This window comes from Bufo gargarizans, chromosome 5 (genome assembly GCF_014858855.1).
Source record: "Bufo gargarizans isolate SCDJY-AF-19 chromosome 5, ASM1485885v1, whole genome shotgun sequence".
NCBI classification, from domain to species: Eukaryota; Metazoa; Chordata; class Amphibia; order Anura; family Bufonidae; genus Bufo; species Bufo gargarizans.
The window spans coordinates 11,431,200-11,455,890 of record NC_058084.1 but is presented as its reverse complement, the minus strand read 5'-3'; the positions used below and the strand labels follow the sequence as shown (position 1 = coordinate 11,455,890).

The window sequence follows — 24,691 nt, the reverse complement described above, 5'->3', positions numbered from 1 at the left end:
TCAAAAAATTTGAATATTGTGCAAAGTTCATTTTTTTCAGTAATGCAACTTAAAAGGTGAAACTAACATATGAGACTCATCACATGCAGAGCGAGATATTTCAAGCCTTTATTTGTTATAATTTAGATGATTATGGCTTACGGCTTATGGAACCCCAAAGTCACAATCTCAGGTCCCCTTTGCTCAGGTGATATGGATTAATTAGCTGACTAGAGTGTGACACTTTGAGCCTAGAATATTGAACCTTTTCACACAATTCTAATTTTAAGCTGCATTACTGAAATAAATGGACTTTTGCACGATATTCACATTTTTCGAATTTCACCTGTGTGTGTGTGTGTGTGTGTGTGTGTGTGTGTGTGTGTATATAGAGAAAACAATGGCAAGCACAGCCTAATATAAATATGGAGGTGCGGGCCAATGAATCCGGCAACAAATTAAGAAGAAGAATGGCAGTGCTCTCACAAACGAAAAATACTTTATTCACCCTTGTGGTCGCAACGTTTCAGCTCATCGATGGAGCCTTTCCCAAGCCTTAAGAAGGGCTCTATGGATGAGCTGAAACATTGCAACCACATAGGTGATTTTTATAGTATTTTTCTTTTCATTCATCTTTTATGTGTGTGTGTGTGTGTGTGTGTGTGTGTGTATATAATATATATTTAATATATATTTTTTCGAACACAATTTACTTAGCAGGTGCATATTATGTTGACACTTAGAGTAAATGCACTTGTCCAATATAAAGTTTTTGCTCCTTATTACTGTAAGTTTGTACTAAAGTATAATCAACATACCATACTTTGTTTGACCTGTAACTTGTTAGACATGTCCACTCTCCAGACCCATCAGGAACCAATAATAAGGACTTGTAAGACATGTTCACTGTCCTTGTTACCAGATCTGTCAAGTGTCCCAAGAAGCCAGTAACAAGCAACTAAAATGCATGTTCACTGTCCTTGTTACTGGATCTATCATATGTGCCAAGGAACTGATAGTAATGACCTGTTATACGTGTCCATGGACCTTCTCACCGAACCAATCAGCTGTCCTGAGAAACAAAAAATAATGACTTGTTAGAAAGTCCTCTGTCCTCTATCAGATCCTTTGAGTCTTGAGGAACCAACAGTAATGACTTGCTGGACAAGTCCTCCTCTGTCCTCTTTTTCAGAACCACCTTGTTTCTTGAGAAACCAATAGTAAGGACTTGATAGATATGTTCAGTTCTTAAAAAAAAAAAAGCAATTCTGGTGTAATTATTGTGCTCGTATATAGGCCTTATGACCAGTGGGCTGCTATGTACTACAAATACAGATCATAACTATAGCAGCTCTATAGTTTTACCACATTTATTTTTGGAAGCATAAGTATCATGGTGCAGAAAGTCACCATTTACTACTAACAGCCCCCAACCCAAATAGTCATGATGTCTACTGGTTTTTGGATATACGTCTTGACTTATTGTTGTGTAGATATTTACCAATTGATTTGTAAGATTAGTGTTTCATTTTATGTCCACTGTCATCTTAACTAGACCCATCATGTGTCCTGAGGAACCAGCATAATTCATTTTTTAGACAGGCTCAATGTCCTTCTTACCAGACCCATGATGCTTCCCAAAAAACTGTTAGTAACAATCTGTTAGACATTTCCATTGTCCTTCTTTACTGGACTCATCATGGAATTAATATTTACTTTTTTAGCATGCCCACTGTCCTCTTTATTGGGATCACGAGGTGTTCTAAGAAACTGATAGTAATGGCTTGTTAGATATGTCCACGGTCCTCCTGTCTAGACCCATCATGTCTCCCAAGGAACCAGTACTAGTGACTTGTTAGTAATGTCCTCTGTCCTCTTTACTGGACTCATTATATGTCCCAAATAACTGATGGTAGCAACTAGCAAGCCTTTGCCTTCTCTAGGTAATGTATATAGGTATCATCATATATTCCAGTTGTTAGAAGTTATCCCTTTTCCACAGGATAGACTATTAGATCAGTGAGGGACCCCAACTGATCATGAAAACAGAGACCCTTCCATTCATCTCCTTGGGTGTTCTGGAGACATCAGAGTACAACACTCAGCTATTTACGGAACTCCCATAGATTTTTGGGTGCTCTTGTGATCAGCGGGGTCTCTGTGATAGTACCCCCACCTACAGTATCTAATAGTTATCCCCTATCCTGTGGATAACATGTAACAACAAGGACACCCCTTTAACGTCTGGATTCTTTATTATCAGGCACCCATGTACATGCCAAAGACAGCCCATGAGGCTGCTATTGGGTTTCTGGACAGAGGGGGCTATCAAAGTTTGTCCTTATTTTAACGTGTGCAAGTCTATACAAAGATGACTACTTAAGACAAAGTTTGAAAGAAGGTCTAGAGAAAAAAACCTTTAGATCATTGAAGCAAAGAGATTAAGGTCAATAAGGCACCAAGTCCTCATGTGTCAGGTAGTTGGAGGATGCTCATGTCAGTCAGCTTCAGATGGATTCATTGGAATCTTGTCAGTATCTAGTAGTAGAAATCTATTATATAATTACAGAAGAACATACTGTAAATGATAAGGTTGAAATGGACACAGGTCTATCAAGTCCAACCTATAGCCTTACCATATTGAATCAGAGGAAGGAAAATACCCCTAGAATGTGGTCGGCAATTACCTAAGATTAGAGGGAAAACTGATTCTTGACTCTATTCTTGACGCTTTGGAGGCGAACACCAAAACTCTGCTTGCAGCATTTTGGTGTCCGTCTGACGAAACTGAGCCAAACAGATCCGTTCTGACACACAATGCAAGTCAATGGGGACGGATCCGTTTTCTATGACACAATAGAAAACAGATCCGTCCTCCATTGACTTTCAATGGTGTTCAAGACTGATCAGTCTTGGCAATGTTAAAGATAATACAAACAAATCCGTTCTGAACAGATGCAGATGGTTGTATTATCTGAACGGATCCGTCTGTGCAGATCCATGATGGATCCGCAGCAAACGCCAGTGTGAAAGTAGCCTAAGCCGTAATGTGCACCATTTTGAACAGAGCAGCTGTTGTAGATGTTTGGGTTCTTCAGTTCTTGACGTGCTGTACAGTAGAGTCCTCCAGATTGCGCAGTATAAGCCTCACTGGAGGTTGTATGTTAGTCCGCTCCGTGTAAATTGCGTTTTCTGCACTGCCTTGGTTCTTGGATAAGAAGCTCCTAATTTCCGAATAAGATGAGAACTTGTAATAGCTTCCCGATCTGTACATAATTACAATCTGTTCTCACCAATGAAGATCACTCGGTTGATAATCATCCTTTGCTTTGATCTCAGCCTCAGTGAATTCTCAGATCTTTATTTATTTAATGACCAACATTTCGAAACTTAAAAGGCTTATCAGTCCTACCAGGTGTTCTCAGCCTTTAAAGAGTTAAGAAAGTGTGTCTTCCCAATTACATTTTTTTTATTTTTATTTTTTAATGAGAACAGTCTGAACAGAACTAATCTTTTTTGGATCATTATTTCACCTAATCGCAAAGACTTTTTTATTTATTTTTTTAATTCAGGTTCAGGCAGAATCCTAATTGGTGGTTATCTGGATCTTGGTAATTGCATACAATGCCTGGGCTTCTTGCTGTACATGAAATTGACTCTGCAATTAAGAAATGTAACCCAACCCCTCAGACTGATCTGACCGTCAAATATATTGGTCTTTCAATTAATCATTAAGTATCCTACATCCAAGAGGAAGACCGGCAGCCTGCTCGAATAATGTGGCCAAGCGCTCAATATTTCTAACACATTTTTTTTTTTTTTTTTTCTTTTTTCTCTTCTCTTTTTTTCTTCTGCCTAGCATTAATTAGACCAGGTCCATCAAAGCCTCAGAGCTTCCATACTTTGATTTCAATTGCTGCTTGTTTGACCAATGACCAAGGAGAAAAACAATGCCTTAAAAGGGTATGTTGGTCTGAAACACGAGCTAGATATCGGCTGGACCCACACTGATTGCCAGAACGGGGGACCCATGTCCCTATGGAGCAGTTGTGAGCATACGCCATGCCGCTCCTTTCTGTGCCATGGACTTTGAAGGGAGGAGTAGGGTGCCTGCTAGGCCGCCACTTCATTCAAACTCCTTCTAGTCTCTGGATAACCGCACCCCTGGTCTAAGTCAGCGGTCTACAGTCTTATGTCTCATCGAAGACCTTGAAAAAGATGTTCTGTTATCTTTTTCTTGCTACTTAATGATGGTCCATCTCACTGTAGGCTATGATATAGGATCGGTCTGCATGTATCAGACTGAAGTTCTGTATTTAATAGTCTTACCTATAATCTTCATGATTTTTATTTTTGGTTTTCCATTTCTCTGTAAAAATGTTGGCTGTCCATCATTTTGGGTTGGCTACCCTGGTTATACGGGACGTTCTTACCAAAAATATTTCAAATAAGGTGGTTTCCCCGCAATGATCATTTATCACCTATCTATAAGTGATAAATGTATGATTGTTGGGGACCCCCAACAAGCCTCCAATTTCTCCTCAGTCCACAACCACGGTGACCTAACTGATGGAGACAGCTTGGTGCAGTGTTCAGCTGTTTCAGTCAGTCCCATGGGGATTGATTGGAGAGGCAGGAGACATGTTCAGGGGTGGACTGGAAACTTAAAGTGGCCTTGGAAAAAAAAAAAAGTGGCCCCATTTTGTAGGCAGTTGCAAATTAAGAGAAGGCGGGGACAACACAAGTAGGTGGGGTCAACAATACCATAGTGAAAAATACCATCCCAGCAGAACCAAATAACACAGTGCAGAACAATATACTGCCCTAAAAGCTGTCCCTCTGTGGTGGCCATCAATAGCGACCATCTTCTGTCCTCCTTCTCCAGGGGGCTTAGGAGGTGAGGTGCCGGCAACAGCAGTTGCATTCAGAAGGACATGTGCGGTTGCTGGCTGGGTACCTGAGTACTCTATTCTCACAGCATTAATTACTGTTGAGAGCTCGTTATGTACACAGTCAGTGGCAGAGAGGACTTGGGTGGCCCACCGGGAGGAAATTTCCCTGTAGGATCTATGGCCAATCCGCCCCTGGACAAGTTACTTGGTCTCTTCTTTACCTATCCTAACAGTGTATAGGTGAAAACTCTTGTATCTTAAGGTGGTTCACCTACCGCTGTAGAGACCTATATGGCTGCAACTGTCCATCACTAGCCTATCATGGGGGTCAGATCGCTGGGAACCTATGAGCCTTAAAATAAAAGGGCCACTGCTTTCACAGCTGCTACATCTGTATATCTTTGTGCAGTGATGGATGCTCCGGTTCACTAGAGTGGAGCTGTGTTGCAATTCCTTGCACAGCACTAACGAACCGTAACGTACAGGAGAAAACCCACTAGGGTCACTGTATCTTCTTTCTCCAGATACAGGAAGTCCCAGATATTGGACCCTAACTAATTACAATTCACATACTATTGAAGTGCTGTAACATTCTGGGGTACGGCCTTTTTAAGTATCCCGATAAGCAGGATGAAATCTACAATACTTTCGTTAGCTTGCTGCAACAGTATACAATATGTAAAGTGTTAAAGGGATTCTTGAGATGCCAAAAAAATTTATGTAAAGGCGAGCAGTTCTATCTAAAAAAATAAAATAAAAAAATAAAAATAGAACTTTATCTGCTGACGTTCTAGTGCTTCCTGCAGGCCTTCGCTTCCAGCACTTTTGCTGCAATGATGTCCTCTACTACCCCACTTGACATTTGAGGCCAGTGATTGGCGGCAGTGTTCATGTGAAGTAGTTGAAGATGTCTTTGCTACAGTGCCGAAAACAAAGACTCTTGTGGAGCAGCGCTTGAACAGCAGAAGGAAGGATAGGACAGATGACTAGGGCTACATTGCTATTATTTAACATTTCCTGATTTTTGGGGGTCACAGAATAACCCGTATAACCCCCCCCCCCCCCCCCCCAACATTCACATAAAAATTGAAAGAAAAAACAAACTCCCCAAAAATGTAAATATAGTTGGTGCACAACTTAGGTGACTGAAGTGCATTTTAACCCCTTAGTGACAAAACTAATTTTAGCCTTAAAGACCAATAACATTTTTCATTTTTTCCCCCTCTGTGTTACAGCGGTCATAACCTTAATGCCAAATGATGATGATCATGATGATGTATAGTCTTATGTACACGCAGTCTTACCCTTAGGGCCTCGATGCGCTTAGCTGGCTATTTTATTATTTTTTTTTACCACTTGCTTAATAAAAACACTTGTTTTTTTTTTTTTTAAACATCATTTTTTTTTGTCTCTTCATTCCAGGACCCAGAATATTTTTATTTTGTTTGACGACAAAACACTGTGAGGTTTTAATATATTAGATTCCTCTCTGGAGATAATCATTCTCGTGAGAGTTTTTTTTTCTTTCTCTCTCTACCTGCAGGCTGTCAGCTCCCTCACTGCCCCTCAGCCACCTGAAGGGAAGAGGACTGCCTAAAACCTTCATATCTCAGGCTCTGTAGAAGATGGTCTTTTTTGAATGCTGCCAATCTAAGCTTTAAAACAAGACCAGAATCACAAAATGATGTCCTCTCCATCGGGGGATAGTCTTTACAAATCTTCTACAGAGCCCACGATATGAAGGCTTAAAGGGAACCTGTCACCAGGATTTTGGGAATAGAGGTGAGGACATGGGCTGCTAGATGGCCACTAGTACATCCGCAATACCCAGTCCCCATAGCTCTATGTGCTTTTATTGTGTAAAAAAAACACGATTTGATACATATGCAAATAAACCTGAGATTAGTCCTGTCCCTGACTCATCTCAGGTACAGGACTCATCTCAGGTTAATTTGTATATGTATCAAATTGTTTTTTTTACACAATAAAAGCACACAGAGCTATGGGGACTGGGTATTGCAGATTTGCTAGCGGCCATCTAGCAACCCATGTCCTCAGCTCTATACCCAAAATACCGGTGATAGGTTCCCTTTAAAACAGTCCTCTTCCCCCCCCCATCCCTGCTGCCTGAACTCTGCTTGGGCTGAATTGTTAGAATAAGGACCTAAAGTCTGAGCAGAACTGATCAAGAGTCAAGTTAACACTGTCTACTTCTATATGTCAGTTCCTCATCATCTGCCGCAGCACTGAAAGTATTCATATCCTAAGTATCTCTTATAAGTAAACTCGCCAGGTTTGGGGACACAATCATGTGGCTAGGCAATTGGGGTTTAGCTTTCTAAAGAAACCCCTGTCAGAACCATCCTGTTTGGTTTTATGTCGTTTAGGATTTAGTTATAGGTCTAAAATTTACAGGGTTCTAGGAGACAAAAAAAAAATGCTATTTAACTAGCAACAGCTCCACTTCTGCCTAAAGGCTTTAACTGGTATTGCAGCTTAGACTCAATCAATTGAGGTCAACATGAAATGCAACCCATGTTCAGGAGTGTTGGTGTTTTTGGAAATCAGTTTGACTCTTGTCCCCATAACTCATGTAACCCCTTAAATCAGGGTTTCTCAACTCCAGTCCTCGGGACCCACCTACCGTTCAGGATTTGAGAATACCCCACAGAATAAATACCTGTGGTAAGTCCTGATGCATGGACACTAATTATATCACCTGCTCAATACTAAGGAGATCCTGAAAACATGACTGGTAGGTGGGTCGGAGCTGAGAAACCCTGCCTTAAATTAAACATTGTGTTCCTCCTACTCCCATGATTTGTTGCTGAACTTTTTGCTATAAGTATTTGGTGGTAAGAGGCTTCTACAAAGACGAAGCGGCATATGCAGCATTCACATTGTCCTTTCTCACGACAGTGAGTTGTGTCCCTAAAACTAAATTGAGTAATCTGGATTACAACCCCCGTTGATGATCTGTCGTGTCCTCTTCATGTACAGCAGATATATAGGGTTTCGTCCTTCTAATTCCCTCGATCTCTTGCACGTAGTCCACGCATGTTTCATCATCGTAGCACAAATTCCATTTCACTTCTGCCTTGGCTTTTAATACGCCATAGAACATCTGTAAAGGTACGGAGGATTGACGATGGTAATACCCTATCACAGATTAATGTGAATGTTTTTGCGGATGTAACATCTGTATTGTAGGGTTTTAATCTTAACCTTAATCATACATTTTACTTATAGTAAAGCCTCCCGTATACTAAAGCAACCTAGAGGGACAGCATGTAATCGACGGATTAGTACAACACAAATCCCGCCACCCTCTCAACCTTCAAAATCTGATTAAAGGTCTGAGGGTCATGAATTCAAAAAGTAATTATACTGTCATATCATGTAATGTGTTTGATTTGTAAAATGTACCGGAGGTCTAACCCTTGATGTAGCTCGGCTCGCCTTTTCCGATACTAAGGTCCCTCCATGGTTTAATTTAAGCAATAAATATTTTGGCGGTGTCTTCGAGAAGAGCAAGTAGTCAGTAAAGGGAATGTATCTGATTTCATCTTCTGATTGTATATTTCATTAGATTTTAATTATTATTTTTTGTACGTCATTATGGGGGGCAGCCATTTTGCCTGATCTGCCTCAACAGACACCATAGAAATTTGCCTGGGCATAGCCCTCTTCACATCTTGTATCCATAGGCTCCCATAAACCCAGCATATGCCAATGCCAAATGAGGTGTCATACTAGCATTGGAGGAATAACCCCCTGAATATAGTCATACAGTGCCGCAACACATAGGATATGCTCTCCTATAGAGTAAAAGAAAGGTATGCCAATAAATACTGCCACATTGCATGTTTAACCTGTTTCTGACCTGTCATTGACATTAATTGTTTGGATGGTCCATGCTTATCTCTTATGTTCCTGAATGTCCTTGCAGAGATGGCAGCTGCACATTAATTGTGCTGCTGCAGGAGCGGGGAACCCGTTGTGACAGCCCGGTTCCCCATTAAGAAGCACTGAGCATTATGTATACAGATTAGACAGCGGCAATGCCTCTTCCTGCTCTGGTCCCAATGATCATGTGATCCTAGATAACTGCCAGGGTCCTAGATAACTGCACTAGCTGCTTGGTCTTAGCAGAGCCAAATCAGCTCTGCAGTGCCTGTCAGGATGCCATATTCCCCCTGTAACTTGAGCTAGTATCAGCCGTAAGATAAATCGGCAATACAAAAATAATAACAAATAATAATGTTAAAGTGCCCCTCAAAGGTCTTGTTCTGTCTTCATACACGTTCACACAGTGTGCAGTCTGACATTCAGCATAAACCATTCCTGTCTTGCACATAAGTGGACTGTTCTTTGTAGTCTAACTTGTTTATTGGTCAACAGGTTGTACTCTCTGCACGATGTGCGTGAGTGAGAGATTGTACAAGTGTGCGGCAAAACTACAAGAATACAAATAACATGTATAAGTATAACATATAGAATAGCATGTACTGTAACATTTGCATAACACTGAAGCACATGGTAAAATGGCTGCCTAACATAGGACTACATGTCTAACTGTAATAACAACTTCCAGAGTAACAAGTACAACTGACTGAACAGCTCTGCATAACATAATATCACTGAAACAAAGGTAGATCTCTCACCAGATATGCTTTTACAAGGATGGTGAAGTTTGAGAATGAGACATGCATAGGACAGCTCTGCTGATGTGTCCTGGTGACTGGAGACTTCTCTTTCCCAGAATGCTTTGCACCACCCACAATGCAGTAGTCTTTTTAACAGGAACAACAAAGTGTAATACAACTTAACACTGCTAGATGGCGCTATAACCACACTAATCACTACAGAAATACCAAAACTGAGGCAGACGTGCTCTGTAATGATTTTCTAATTTAGCTGGGCAGAACAGGTCTTATGGTCACTGGAAATGGATGACACCCATCCAGGATGCCAAATCCAACAGAGCCTCTATGTCCCTCCACAATGATGTAGTCTATTCATTATGGACAACAAAGTTGATAAATGATTCAACACTGCTAGATGTCATCCGTATTTTTTTTCGGATCCGTATTTTGCGGACTGTAAAAATACATACGGTCATGTGCATGTAGCCTAATAAAAAATAAATAATAATAAATAAAAATTTATTTTAAATGCTACCACTAGCCTGCACTGCAGCCCTCTATTTAACAAATACTATTTTTTAAAATGTATTTTAGTTGCACTTTGTGCTATTTAAAAAAAGAGAGAAACAGACTCCGGGGTATACTTTAAAAAAAATAACAAAAAATACCATAATATAAAAATAACACAATAAGAAAGCTCTATGTACATCATCCAAAAAGATGAAAGTTATTCTAATAACCAAATAAAAAAAATAATAATGCTTTTAAATCCTCATGTACTGAAAATGTATCTGATGGAGAAAGGGGGTAAAAAGGGGGTCTTGAACTGGTTAACAGGAAATCTCGACATAAACAATAGACCGTTTTCTGATGATGGATTCCCTTTAAGTTGCAGCAGAGGTTTTTACGTTTGCTCTTTTTTAAAGGTTTCACGGATTTCAGCTTAAAGAGTCGCCATTGGTAACGGAGATAAATTAGCTTGCGATCGCCTTGGGACCTGTGTCATCATTTTTCTCCAGAATTGAGCTCTGTATTGCAATTTATTTATGTTTTTGGCAATTTTGTATGAAACTTGTGTCAACACTCCGGCGTTCTGCCCTATTTTTCATGTGCCGATGTCAGTTTGTGATAAAGTTCCTTTTGCTTCTATTTGCTTATAACAATTATTTTCGCGGACCTCTTGTCCTCTTTATGTCTTGGCTGGGTCGAGATTTTTTTTTTTTTCCATTTTGTATAAAATTCAATCTGCAGCAATCCCTGCTTTTTAAAGGGCATCTGCCACATTGCAAATGCTGTCCATTCTGCAGATTGCATGTTGTAGAGCAGGAGGAGCTGAGCAGATCGATACATAGGTTTGTAGGAAAGCCCTGCTCTTTCTATGCTTAGGAGTCCAGCGGGCGGGCCTACTTATTGAGTGACCGAAATCTCAGTTTGCACATTCATGCATAGGTGCCCATGCACATTAATGCAGAGTAGAACCACCCCCTGGACTCCCCTAGGCATAGAAAGAGTGGGGTTATAGATACAGGTTGGCTCACATTTGCAACCTAACAGGTTCACTTGGATTAAGAACCAATAAAACTGATGGCCACTAGTTGGTAGACCTTCAATACCAGTGGTCTCCAGCTTGCAACTCCCAGCTGAGCGTCTAGCCATGCTAGGAGTTATAGTTTTAGAAGGCAGATTCTATGGAATGTGTTTGATCATCTTGCTGAAGGTAGTAAGTAATCCATAAACGTTCTACACAGGTTCTTCAAGGACGCTGATCTAGGATTGTGTTTTGGTCATTGGTGTTCAATTTCTACAGTCTGTGCTTCATTTATTTTATTTTTTATCTTCATTCAGTTCTTTATTTTTAAAGGGTGTGTACACTTTTGCAATGGATTGTATCCTGGCACTTTTCAAATAGCATTGATTAAAAATATCCTGCCGTTTTCTGTGTGCAGAATTTTAAAATGCACCAGTCAATAGAATAGATCTTGACAGAGTCTAATTCTACAGTATATTAAATCTGTAATCTGGATTATGACCATGTCCACTAAACAAAGCGTCAAATGCAAATTCAGGATGAGAAGACTTCCTGATTCTGTGAAGTCACTTGTTATATTCCATGATGCCTCTTAAAGGAATCTGTCAGGAATGTTGACTAAGTGGCTGAGGAAAGCAGACATTTTTATTATCAGGAGTAGTGAGATTATGAACATTTATTCTGCCAGTTTCTCTTCTCATCCTGAAATTGCCCGGTAGACGGAAAGTCATGGTGAAGTGCTCTCTCATTAAGTGTCTTCCCAGTCCCTTTCTTCTGCTGAGTGACAGCTGTAGTGGTCTCCTGGTTGGATGCTACAGTTGTCACTCAGAGCAAAGAGGAGGAGCTGTGAAGCGGCTCAGTGCAGAAAGCACTTCACAGTGAAGCTCCACATCCTTGACACTTGTATGTATGTAAAGAAGCCCTGCTCACCTGTCCAATCCCCCTCCATTCTAGCATCGCCATTCCAGTGCTCTTTGCAAGTCTAGGTCTTTGTTTCCGGCATTAAAGTGATGACCTCTACGACTACCCCACAAGAATCCCTCAGCCATCAATGATCTTAGTGGCCACATAGGGTAGTCAGGGACATGATCTCTGCAGAGAGACTGATGCTGCAGTGTTAAGTGACTGACTGCATCTATCATGTGGGGTAGTCAGAGACCCTATTGCAGCAGCACTAGATGGAGATAGTCAGGGAGCTCCGGAATGGCAGGGCTGGAACGGTAGGTTGACACTTTATCCAGGAATTGACAATGATGTCTTAGCATTAAGATAAGTTATCATTATTACGTCGGCGGGCGTCTGAGTCCAGACACCCGCACTGAGCAGTGGCGCTCACCTGAGCTCTGTTAAGCATGGCATGCATCCGGCAGTTTACCAAGTGCAGCGCCTTAAATTGTATAGTGGCTGTGATTGGTATTGCAGCTCAGCCCCATTGTCTTTAATGGGGCTGACCTGCAACTAGGTCATGCGACCAATGTACGGTGATGTCACTGGCCTAGGAAGAGGCTACAGAGCTCCTGGCCTCTTCTAACAGCTGTTCAGTGGGGGTCCCAGGAGTTGGGGAGTTGGACCCCCACTGATCTGATAGTAATGACCTATCAACTAAGGCTTCTATTATTTTATAGCACTTTGTGCAATTTCATGAGCTTTTGGAGTCACAGAAGACCCCTTTAAAGCACAAAATATAATAGAAAGCACATTACACAATACCAAGGCTTTATATATGTAAAACTGGAAGACCCCCTTAATGTCGCTATGAGCTCTACCAAATGAGAAAGTCAGCTTTACTACACCGACAAACCCAACTCAGCTACATTTGTACATCTTCTGAAGGTAGACTGAAAAATGGGCACCTGAAACCCCAGACAAGAGGAAATCTATACAATCCTGGATGTCAAGGCTTTAGGTTAAATCTCGGCATGGCTCCTGTTCTGCTCCATTGGATTCAGTAATGTAACTTCGCATTTAATCAATGGCAACAAATCCCGCTCTCACGTCGTTAGGGGAATGTAAATGAACTTCAGCACAGAGCAGCGGCACTGAGTTTGTTATCCCTTTACCCTGCTAATGGGAAATGATCCATTCTGCTTTAATACAAGGTTAATGACTGATCAAATGCAATCAAGCACATAGGCTTTACTACTAGGCCGGCAGGCAGGTGGCAGTGGGCCCTTGTATGTTGGGTGAAAGTGGCTCTTCTGGTTGATGAAGGCCACAAGGGAAAAATATTGTTGGGTGAGGGCCCTATCCCCAGTACCAGTGTCAGATGATGGGACGCTTTCACAAAATTTTGGTAGATCCCACCACTGTAAAAGGGATCTGCCAAGAAGCTTCATGGGCCGTCTACCGTAATTCTTTCCAATGTCCTCATTTGGTGGATGCCAGGATCAGGGATGTTATGAGCTGGGGCTATTGGTTAGCCACCTATCCCCATTTACCCCGTGAACAGGCATGGATGTGATGACCCCAAATCACCCTCAAAAAGCCTCAGAGTCAAGAGGAGGCAAACAAGCATGTAAGAACAGAGCAATGACCATAGTGGTCATAATCTTTCCACAGATGGTGGTCATTTTGCAAGCAGGGACTCTATCATAGGTTCTGCTGTGGGACCCCACGGTTCCTTAGCTCAAATTTGATTATGGATGCCAACTTGCAGCTGACATAACAACCTCTAGGTGGCTGAAAATAGATGTATATAGATAGACATCTCATGACACAGTATCACAAAAGTGTGTTTTTTATGACCACATCTCTGCATATGGAAGAATACATGTGCAGTATTTGCTACGGTGTAAAGGCAAATCTAATCTAAACTACCACGTGTTGTTTCTCTTGCCGATACTATATGATATTACAGGGTTATGGGGAAATAGCTGAGCTCATCCCAACATATTTATTTTCAGATTTCAATTAATTTTCCACCGCACCTCACATGACTATTAGCCCTTTTTAAATGGAATCCGTCCCGATGATCAGGCGATGGCTGCTGGTCCTGCTTTGCCAGCCTCTGGTGATCGGCGCCCACGGCAGGGTAAATGTAGCGTTGCAGGCAGGCCAGTTCAACGGATAGACAGGCAGAGTTGTGACGAAAACATGGAATGATTTACAGTAGTGATAATAGAGGACAAAGTGTGGACTGCACTTTATTAAAATAATAAATATTACAATGGAAGTGTTTACAGATGTAGAAAAATACTTTAAACAGTTTTTATTTAAAGGAGGATTTACCTTTTATTTTTTTTTCTTCTAGGAACAGCACCATACCTGTTAGTAGGTTGTGTCTAGTATTTCAGCATATCCACTTTTTTTTATTTTTTTTTGGTCCGTAAATCTACCTTAAAAAAACAAACAAAAAAAAACCCTGCCATTTATTTCCCTTTTTTGCCTCCTGTGGTTTCTGTGGCTTTTTTTTTCTGCAGTTTTTTGCACATTATCATTGCTGTAATATTTGCACCGTTATTTGTGACTTTTTGATCATTAGAAGCTCAGATTTACTATCATTTATGCCCTGAACTGGCATAAACTATAGCTGAAGTCTACCCCAGCCCCTGAGTTGGCATAGATTTGAGTTTCTGGCGCACTGAGGGTGAGAGATGCACCTACCCGGTAATTTATTAATTTGCATCTGCCACTTAATAAATTAGGCCTCTCACTGTGGTGCACGGGGGATTAAGACTGGTGTCTGGCAATGTCAGTCCTGATAAATCTCCCCCACTGTGGCTCATCACTGGCGGTTTCTTCATGGCATTTCATTTCCGCAGTAGAGAAGGTGATGTCACAACACCTGAAAAAACACCAAGACCTTTAGCATGCTGCATTTTTCGAAAAGAAGTAAGAGACAAAAATAGCACTAAATGAACAAAAAGAAACAAAAATGTTTCATGTTTATCATAGACCTTTGGCTATTATCTGCAGTTGGCGTCTTTGCAGCAAATTATGCTGCAAATAATGCAAATGGTATAAAATTAAAAAATATCATGAATTACTGGTCTCAGCAGGCAAGTATCCTCTATACAAGTGTGCATCCAAGCTGAGACTGGTAATTGGCTGAAATGGTCACGTTAATGCTGTACCTGATATCATCAATGTCTGCGTTTCAGCTATTAAAATGTGGGGGAATGAAAGGGGCTTTCTGGGACCCAACAGTTCCCAAAAACCCAGACTTACCCTTAACACACCTGTAGAAGAAAGTTTGTAATACTGTATACTTACTGACCTGAAGTTGGGAACCCGCTTTTCCTCTTCTGAAAATCCTGCTTCGGCTGACATTGTGTTCTTTACCAGGTTCCCATTCTGAGCTATGGCTGGTCCATCACTTCTTCTGTGGACGGAGACAGAATTTCCCTCTCCCCGACACATGCACAAACTCCTGATTCCATCTCATCTGTTCATATATAAGGAAGACTAATAGTTCTGTTCCTATCTACAGTGGAAGTGACTGCCCTGTCCATCCACTGTGGAATCATGCTGTCCATGTAGGAGGTAAACAATATATAGTCTACAAAAGGAACGATGAAAAAGCTCCTCACCACCACATCTCCACTCTGAGGCACCGACCTTACTCTAGCCAAGCATGCCAGTACCAGGGAAAACTAGAAGACTGTCCAGCGCCCACAGGAAACACTCAAAGACTTTTTATTTGAACAGTAAAATCCCAAAAAACGGAGTTTGTAGCACAATGCTTACGTGTTTCAGGCCCACCCACCCTGTCATCTTAACTATAGCAAGGTGCCTCTGAAACGCATAAGCGTTGTGCTTATAACTTGGTTTTTCTCTTAGATTTTATCATTCAAGTGAAGAAGTGATCCCTCCTGGCAGTTGGACAATTTTCTCATTTTCCCAAATAGTATTCCGTACAGTGGGCTCCATTGATTTAACGCCATGAGAACAGTGTGAGGGGTAAATCGTAAAAATCTTACATTTTGTTGTTTTTAGACACTTGGGAATTCATGTTGCGTGAGAAATGTGTGTCTCTGAATGATATAGTTCTGTAGAATTGAAATGTAATATATATATTTTTTTTTTCCTGTTTTACAGAAATTGAAAAGATTCAGAAGGATGAGGAGAATGTCGACAGCACTGACGACCAATATATCGATGTAGTGATCAACAAGAACATGAAGCTGGCACAAAAAGTCCTAATCCCTATTAAACAGTTTCCTAAAGTAAGTCACTGGGGTTCTAGGATCGAATGTGACCAAGCATGGAGTTTGTATGTTCTTCCCATGTTTGGTGGGTTTCCTCCTAAACTCTAAAAAATACTGCGAGTTTAATTGGCTTCCTACGAAACTGTCCTTGGTTGATGTTTGGGAATGAGTTCCTACAGAAGGAGGCAGCCACGGACTTCCTTGCTCCACATGACAATTCTAAGTTGCGCTTTGAGTCTGCTGGGGACAAATGTTTTTGTTGTAGCACAGCTTAAGCCCTGATGTCCTCTTCTAGGCAGGGCCAACCCCTGCTCTGTGCTCCAGCCCTAAGATGGAGGGGCACATGACTAGACCCATCCATCAAAGGAGCTTGGCTTGTTATATACTTACACGGGTGTGGTGCTGCTCACCAGGGACAGGGGAGGAACCTGTAAAAAATATGTATCTGTCAGTGGCTTATTGTATTTACAGCTAATTATGGAAAATGGCTAATAGCTAATTATGGAAAATGGCCAATCCCTTTAATTCTATCACCAAATGCCATTTGTCCTTAGTAGAGATGATCAAATTAATTTTAAAAAAAATTCACAAAAAATTCATGGTGGAATCTGATCAGAAGTTTTGGTGATTCTAGTGAGTTTTAGAGACAAAGTCAAATGCAGAGTCAGGGAGCAGGAGAGTATAGAGACTGAGACAGAGCTTGATGAAATCCAAAAGGTGAGAAACGACAACAAAAACGGAGACCTTAGTGTCATACACAAAGTTTCAGCCCAGTTTGGGCACTTTTGATTTAGGCTGAATCAATTTTCACCTAAATCAAATCAATTGATTTGACCAGTCAAACACGAATTGAATTTTAAGAGCTTTGCTCATCTCTAGTCCTTAGAGTATCCCGTAGTATCTACCATTAATAACTCTTGTGGTACGGCGTAGCTTGATTACCCTAACTTTAAAGAATCCTTTCTCATGTAGACACTTATTGAATTTGTTGCTCATAGACAGCAATTTTTCGTTTTTAGATGGCGTGTATGAGTCATGGGACTATATTCTGTGCTTTTTCTTATTGAGTTATCGATGAGAGTGCAAGCAGAACACATTGATGAAGGTCTCCTTGATCAGCACTGCTGATTGATGTCAAGAATGTCAAATCGAGAAGGGGACAGTGATTTTTATTTAGTTTATCTTAATACATATAAAAAAAAAATAATATGGAGATATTTGAATGTGACACTGTAATGTGGACTTAACATTTAAAGCCACATTTTGTTCAAATCCTAAGGCACCAGCAGAGTGTCTCCCAGTACCATGTAGAGCTGAGTATCTGGCAGCCAGAAAATATAGCTGTGCATGTCGCACATTAGCAAAATCCAATGCAGTCTTTTTGCACCTTTCCAGCTTTCTTCTATTTTTACATTTCTCTCGAAGCACCATCTGTGTATTTTTTGGTGTCGAAACGCGTCAGTGGGTTTTCTGTAATGTCACCGCAAGCATAACAATATTTGCGAGACTCTATATAGACAGGGAGAATCAATTTCAATAGTGGTGGAAGAAAAAGCTCAGCAACTCTCCCCCGACAGATGAGGTCTGGTTTGACTGTCAATACACAATGTGTATGGGAGGCTGAAAGGGAGTCTGTCACCAACCATGATCATTTGTAACTGTCTGGGTGGCAGTGCAGCTCTTCGATTGTCATTTACAATATACCTCTGTGCTAATCTTTTCTAGCCCCCGAAAAGCACATTTGTATAATTATGTTAATTATTTTAAAAGGGGCTGTACTTTTCCGTGCTACAGTCCAGCTGCGCCCATCAGATTAGAACCCTGCTCCTCCCCTCCTCTTCTCTCTACCTCCCAGCCTTGGTGACCTCATCATGAGGCCGGTGGAAAATCGCGCACATGCGCGCATCTCTTTTACGTGTGCGCCATCTGTTACCCACTGTGGGCAGTGGCTTCAATAACTGAACTGCGCGTGCGCCTGGTTGGTGGCAGACGCTCTTCAACAGTGTTCTATTTATCAACCTCTTCATCTATGTTCTTGAAAATGTATAGAAAGATGGGCCTCACAACCCACCAAGGCAACAACTGTTCATAAATGTTCCAGCAGTGAGAACCCCTTGGTCAGAGGTAAAATAGGAATACCCCATTATATATACTGTACAGTATTAACATCTTGCCTGGACTCAATTACTTTTTGGTACTATTAGGCCCCTTTCACACGGGCGAGATTTCCGTGCGGGTGCGATGCGTGAGTTGAACGCATTGCACCCGCACTGAATCCTGACCCATTCATTTCTATGGGGCTGTTCACATGAGCGGTGATTTTCACGCATCACTTATGCGTTGCGTGAAAATCGCAGCATGTTCTATATTCAGCGTTTTTCACGTAACGCAGGCCCCATAGAAATGAATGGGGTTGCGTGAAAATCGCAAGCATCCGCAAGCAAGTGCGGATGCGGTGCGATTTCCACACATGGGCTCTAGGTGACAGTCTATTCACTGTATTATTTTCCCTTATAACATGGTTATAAGGGAAAATAATAGCATTCTGAATACAGAATGCTTAGTATAATAGTGCTGGGAGGGTTAAAAAAAATAAAAAAAGTTAACTCACCTTATCCCCATGATCGCCTAGTTCCCGGTCGGCCTGTTCTTTAGCTGTGGCTAAAGGACCTGTGGTGATGTCAGATCACATGCTCCATCACCATGGTGATGGACCATGTGATTGGAGCATGTGATCTGACATCACCAAAGGTCATTCAGTCCACAGCTAAAGAACAGACCGGGATCTACACGATCATGGGGATAAGGTGAGTTAACTTTTTTATTATTTTTAACCCTTCCAGCACTATTATACTAAGCATTCTGTATTCAGAATGCTATTATTTTCCCTTATAACCATGTTATAAGGGAAAATAATACAATCTTCAGAACATCAATCCCAAGCCCGAACTTCTGTGAAGAAGTTCGGGTTTGGGTACCAAACATGCGCGATTTTTCTCACGCGAGTGCAAAACGCATTACAATGTTTTGCACTCGCGCGGAAAAATCGCGGGTGTTTCCGCAACGCACCCGCACATTTTTCCGCAACGCCCGTGTGAAACCAGCCTTAGTCTTTTTAGAACTGATATTTTATTGGACTGAATTTACATGATAGGAATAAGTCAAAGTGGAACCACAGGCAAAAACAAAAAAAAAACACCGTTCTGGAGATCCCTATTCTCTTTTTGAACACTATCCTCTTCTAAATCAGTGCAAATCATGAGCTAACTAAGAGTTTGTACAATATACAAACTACAGATATGTCCTTTACCTTTCCTTCTTTGTATCTCACGAGATGACCAGCTTTGAAATAAAATATAATTTTGTGATACTCTGCCAGGAGATATGTATGCTCTGTGTCTAAATGTGGACACCTAGTGGTTATGATGTGAATTACAACCTGTCCAGGGTTTTGCTAGCATACTGTATCACAATATTGTATTGAACATCCCAATAACATGACTCCAGAATACAACCAGTACAGGATATTATAACCACATACCTTGCCAAGAAAAGGAAGGGTGCATAACAACAAAATGAAAAAAACAAAAATGTTAATTGTCATGTTTTTGTATTTGAGCAAGAAAAATAAAAAGAACAACAATAATGAATTTGTTTTGTGAGAAATTGGGGTTAGGGTTGGCAATATTTGAGTACAATTAAAGGGAATCTCAGGGCCACAGATATTGGTGTCCTATCTGCAGAATAAGTCATTCATATCAGATCGGTGGGAAGCAGAAGACTCCATCCACAGTATAGTAGCCATAACTGGATACTGTAGCTCAGATCCTATTCAGTACTCCATTCCTCGAAACTACACAATTTAAGTTGCCTTCTGCTTCCGCTTTGTACACTGTATAATTTCCTGCCCTGTGTCTGCCTGAAACAGCTGTGTGGCAGAGTTCTGGGTGTCAGACCCCAACCGATCAGATATCGATGACCTATTCTGAGGATAGATCGCTAATATCTTTTGTCCTATTAAAGGCGAACACATCTGTATTCCATCTTTTAACAGGTTTCAACATCTCATGATAACTATGCTTTGTTCTCATGGGCAGCATGGCCTTCAGAAGACAATGGGGGGGTGGGGGAGGTTATGATCTTGTTGGGCTTTTTGATTATTTTTTATTATATTTTTTCCTGGGGTGACGCTATAAGTATATATTGTATTTATATGAATTATTTTGGCTAGCTGTGAGATTAATGTAGCAATTACAATGAAACCACTTTTTTTATTTGATTTGTATTTATATAGTTTAACTTTGTTGGAAAACTTCTGGGACCACGGGGCAATTCTTTGAAAAGATTACAAGAAGACACCCTAACCAAAATGTCTATATTAGGCAAAGGATCCATGAGAGATAAAGCAAAGGTAATTCTAAGAAAATTCCTAAAACCTATGTATTCTTGTATATCTGTGTTCTTTGTAGTAGCTACTTTATGTGCCATTAAAGGGGTGATGATGGGGCATAGATGCCAGAGTATGCCAACAAGCCGCTCTGGCCATGGGCAAAATATTTAGTCATAGTCATAGGGAATGTTTACACCAGATTAGTGAAAACCTAGATACACCTCTGAACACTCCTACCAGAACTAGACTTGTCGCCATGTTGTCTTATGAGCTTGTAAGATAATGTCGTCTCTTTTATATTGCAGGAAGAAGAGCTCAGAAAAAGTGGAGAGACAAAATACTTTCATCTTAACGATGACCTCCATGTTCTTATTGAGGTCTTCGCTCCTCCAGCAGAAGCTTATGGCAGAATGGGGCACGCCTTGGAAGAAATTAAAAAGTTTCTTATTCCTGTGAGTGCCTTTTTATACATTGGTTGGCAGTGTGCGCCTTGTTGGACTTTTTTGTTGACGTTCTCATTATTTATTCAAGTGCTTAAATTTCTATTTAAGACCCTTTTCATGGTCAAGGGGTATTGCTCTTGTGCCACATGTAGGAGTTGAATGACTTTTTAAAATTTACATTTACATATCTCGTATTTTAGTGACTTTTTATAAATAAGTGGGCCACCATGTAGTACAAGGTACCTGGAGCAGAAGTCTAGGGACCACATACAATGGTGTCTACAAATCCCGATATGCCAAAGGGACATTGTGTGGTGTAGACGAAGAATATAGGGGCTTTCTGACAACTTTTGTTGTTTCGTAAAGATTGATCGTATTTACCTAATAAATAAATACATACAGATATTCTGGCACCATATAGATTAATATTCAGTGGATGACGATAACCAGAGGGTAATCTCAGGTGCACTAAAACTGGCCATACACATGATATTGCAGTAAGGCGAAAGCAAGTCCAGCCAACAGCTGTGGCTACTGACTCACCCATGAACATGTACTGGATTAGCTAAAGATAAATGTTTACGCCAAGAAAAAGAGGAAGCTCCTTTCCCATCCCCCAGACACCCCACTTCTGCCCTAGGAAACAAACAATTGGAAATGTTTAAAATCCAACCTGATTCTGGTCCCTCTTTCCTCCTACGACAGAGGCCCCAGGATTGTCAGGTTACCTCCACAGACTGCAGGAACATTGTTTGATCTTGCCAATGTAAAGGCTGCACATCGAGCTGTCAGAGCAGCTCCTTGATTGATTCAGTGTGAAACAGCAATAGTTTGAAGATACACTGAAGGTGAAGGCTGTAGAACAAAAACTGTTTCAAAAAAGACCCACTGCAAAAATCCCCCTGGAGGTGACCTTAGCCTTTAAAACCACTGTTATCTAATGTATATGCTCATCTTTATGCTAATAAAAAAAAATTGGGCTTAAAGAAGATCGACAGCTTTCCTGACATATTTTCCATAATATAACAATTCTGGGGAAAATTTCCTTAGAATTCTCCATTGTATTGTTCCTCAGTCTCCGACAATATTCACTCAGCAAATCATGGATCTGCGCTGTCTGTGTTCCCCATAGGCCAAACACAGATCCATTAATTTCAATGAGTATACTCAGACAGATGTTTTGGTTTTGTTTTTGTTGGTCCACAATTAAAAGATCAAAGTCTATGGGACTGTTAAAACCATGGACCGTACATAGCTGCTATACGTGTTCTGCTAAGAGACAAAATTGGGACACCTTTTGTTTTCTGTCTTGCAAAATGGATGACACACAGAGGGCCAAAATCAGACACTTGAAACAAAAATGGATGCAACATGAGCATAATCACAAATGGGAACAACAGACACGGACATGTGAATAATGCTTTACCCTACCCAATCAATGCCAACTAGTTTTGGAACCCGCCAACTGGTAACTGTCAATTTATTCATAATATTCTAGGAAGAATTTGAGGAAACATACACTTTAATAAATTGTAAGTTTTTCCATTTAAAGGGGTTATCCAATTCCTATAATGACCCCCAGAATACCCGGGCCCCTCCTCTAGAGCATAATTACCTACTCCCCGGTACCCGCGTCCCTCCGAATCCCTGCAAGGCCACCCTTGCATCTCCCTGTCGCGCGGATCAAAACATCCAGTAACAAGGGTGAGCTGCCAATAGCAAGTCACCTCAGTGACCTGCCTCCATAGCATCATGAGTGATGCTAGGGAGGCTGGTCGCCATCGCGGCCTGCTATTGGCTGCTCCCCCCCCCTGTCGCTGGATGGTCATTTTGCATGTGGTAGAGCATTAGACTGGTTCCTACCAACGTAGATAAGGAGGAGACCTCTGCTGTGATCACCTCTTTGAAGACCAGGTTCTGAATAACATCTAAAGTTCAAAGCTTTCAAAAGCTAACTCTACATTTTCGTTTACTCCATAAGTGTCACGGTCCCTCAGGTGACTGATGTCAGGAAATCAAGGCGATTGGCTGAGCGTCGAGGAATCTAACAGCCTCTTTGATTTCTCTTGATTCAGTGTTGATAGGGTTAATAGCCACTTCCCTTTTCTCAGCTGTTGCTTAGTGGTCATCACTTCTACCCTTTATAGTCTCACCCCATCCCTTCTGACTATGCAGTTGATAGCTTAATTTGGGTTTGAATGAGCTGGTGTGAGATCCTCTCTGGTGTTCCTGTTCTTCCATCTCTACAGAAGTTAAGTGTTGCATTTGTTTGTATTTGTTATATTCCCTGTTGTATCTGGGCCTGAGAACAGAGATTTCCATTCGTCCATCTGGGGAGGAATAGGTTGTCTTTGGTCCTATACTTATTCCAGGGCCTTATAGGGAGATCAGGGCCTAGGTATCCTGCTTATGAATATTCCTACCTTGAAGGTCTATTCATATTGATAGGTAGTCAGAGCCCGGATTAGGGTTGTCTAGGAGGTGACCTGTTCCTTCCCTAGTTCCCAGGCCCAGTTACTGTTCCCCTTCCCTCCTGTGTTCAGTGTGGAGTTTTCCCCCCACACTTATCGTGACAATAAGTTTTTAGAAACTGTTGTAGTATATAGCGGCTCTGTACTAGGATGTAGAACGAACATTTCAGTTTTTTGCAAGTGAGGTCAGGCAAATCCAAATAGACTGTTTGACAAGCTCCAAAAGCTCGGAAGTTTTCTGAAGCTTCGTTTAATTTTGACGGAGCCACTGGGCTGAGTAGTAAAAAGTAGAGCGTAGGCACAATGCTGACAGGGTGGTTTGGGCTGCAATGAAATGTATTCCGTATGAAGTGGAATTTATCTGTCAGATGTCATACTGTACTTGTCTTATGATGTTGGAGAGAGATAAGGGTTACAGTATAAGAGATTACATATATGTACCTTCTACATGATACATAAGAAGCCAAAAATTATGAAATTTTAAGCAACATTATTCTAGACCTGGATTTGCAGCCTACTGTTTGTTGGAAATAAGTCAATGGGGCAGATATACTAAGACGGGCATTACATACTTCAGTCTTATAATAGTCCATCGGTGTAAAATGCCGCAGATCTTTTGAGACACAGGCCTCTTAATTAATTTGACGCACTAATAACAGTCCATGCGCGGGAAGTGTTGTGTCTCATGCACAGTCACTGCCTCGATTGCAGCAGCAGAGTCTGCACTTAGAGCAGCTGCATGAGATTGATGGAGCTGGTTGGGATGTCCAGTCCTGTCAATCAAGTGAGAAAGGGGAGCCTCTTGAGCAACGAGGACAGCCCCTACCTGCTGAAGAACTCCGTTTTTGATAAACTAATCAAGTTGAATGAATCGATTTCCCTCATCTCTACAGGATCTGACATCAATATCCGATCGGAGGAGGTCCAACAACTGGCACTTCCACCTCGCAAAACCGTAGATGTAGTCAGTAGTTAAAGGCTCAGTACTTGCTGTAGGGGCCATGCTAGTTTCCATTCGTGTAAGCATGACCCACAGTACACAGACAATGGAGATTTCTGCTTCTGCCACTGTTCTGTTTCTGAATTCTGTTGAAAACAGCAGATCGATGGTATCAGACCCCCAGCGATCTGATATTGATGACCTATCCTAAGGATAGAGTCATCAATATCAAGAAAATGGGCCTGAGCTGAAATC

General features: G+C 41.2%; 1 protein-coding gene across 4 annotated transcripts in view; it reads left to right on the top strand.

Moving 5' to 3' along the window:
* The window catches only part of KHDRBS3 (KH RNA binding domain containing, signal transduction associated 3), a 103,128-nt gene that overhangs the window by 27,721 nt on the left and 50,716 nt on the right, over nt 1-24,691 (top strand). For all 4 annotated transcript variants that reach the window (XM_044294581.1, XM_044294582.1, XM_044294579.1 and 1 more), the window contains 3 exons: nt 16,083-16,210; nt 20,487-20,603; nt 20,888-21,034. In XM_044294581.1, the coding sequence (XP_044150516.1) occupies nt 16,083-16,210; nt 20,487-20,603; nt 20,888-21,034 (392 nt within the window). The remainder of the gene's footprint in view (nt 1-16,082; nt 16,211-20,486; nt 20,604-20,887; nt 21,035-24,691) is intronic.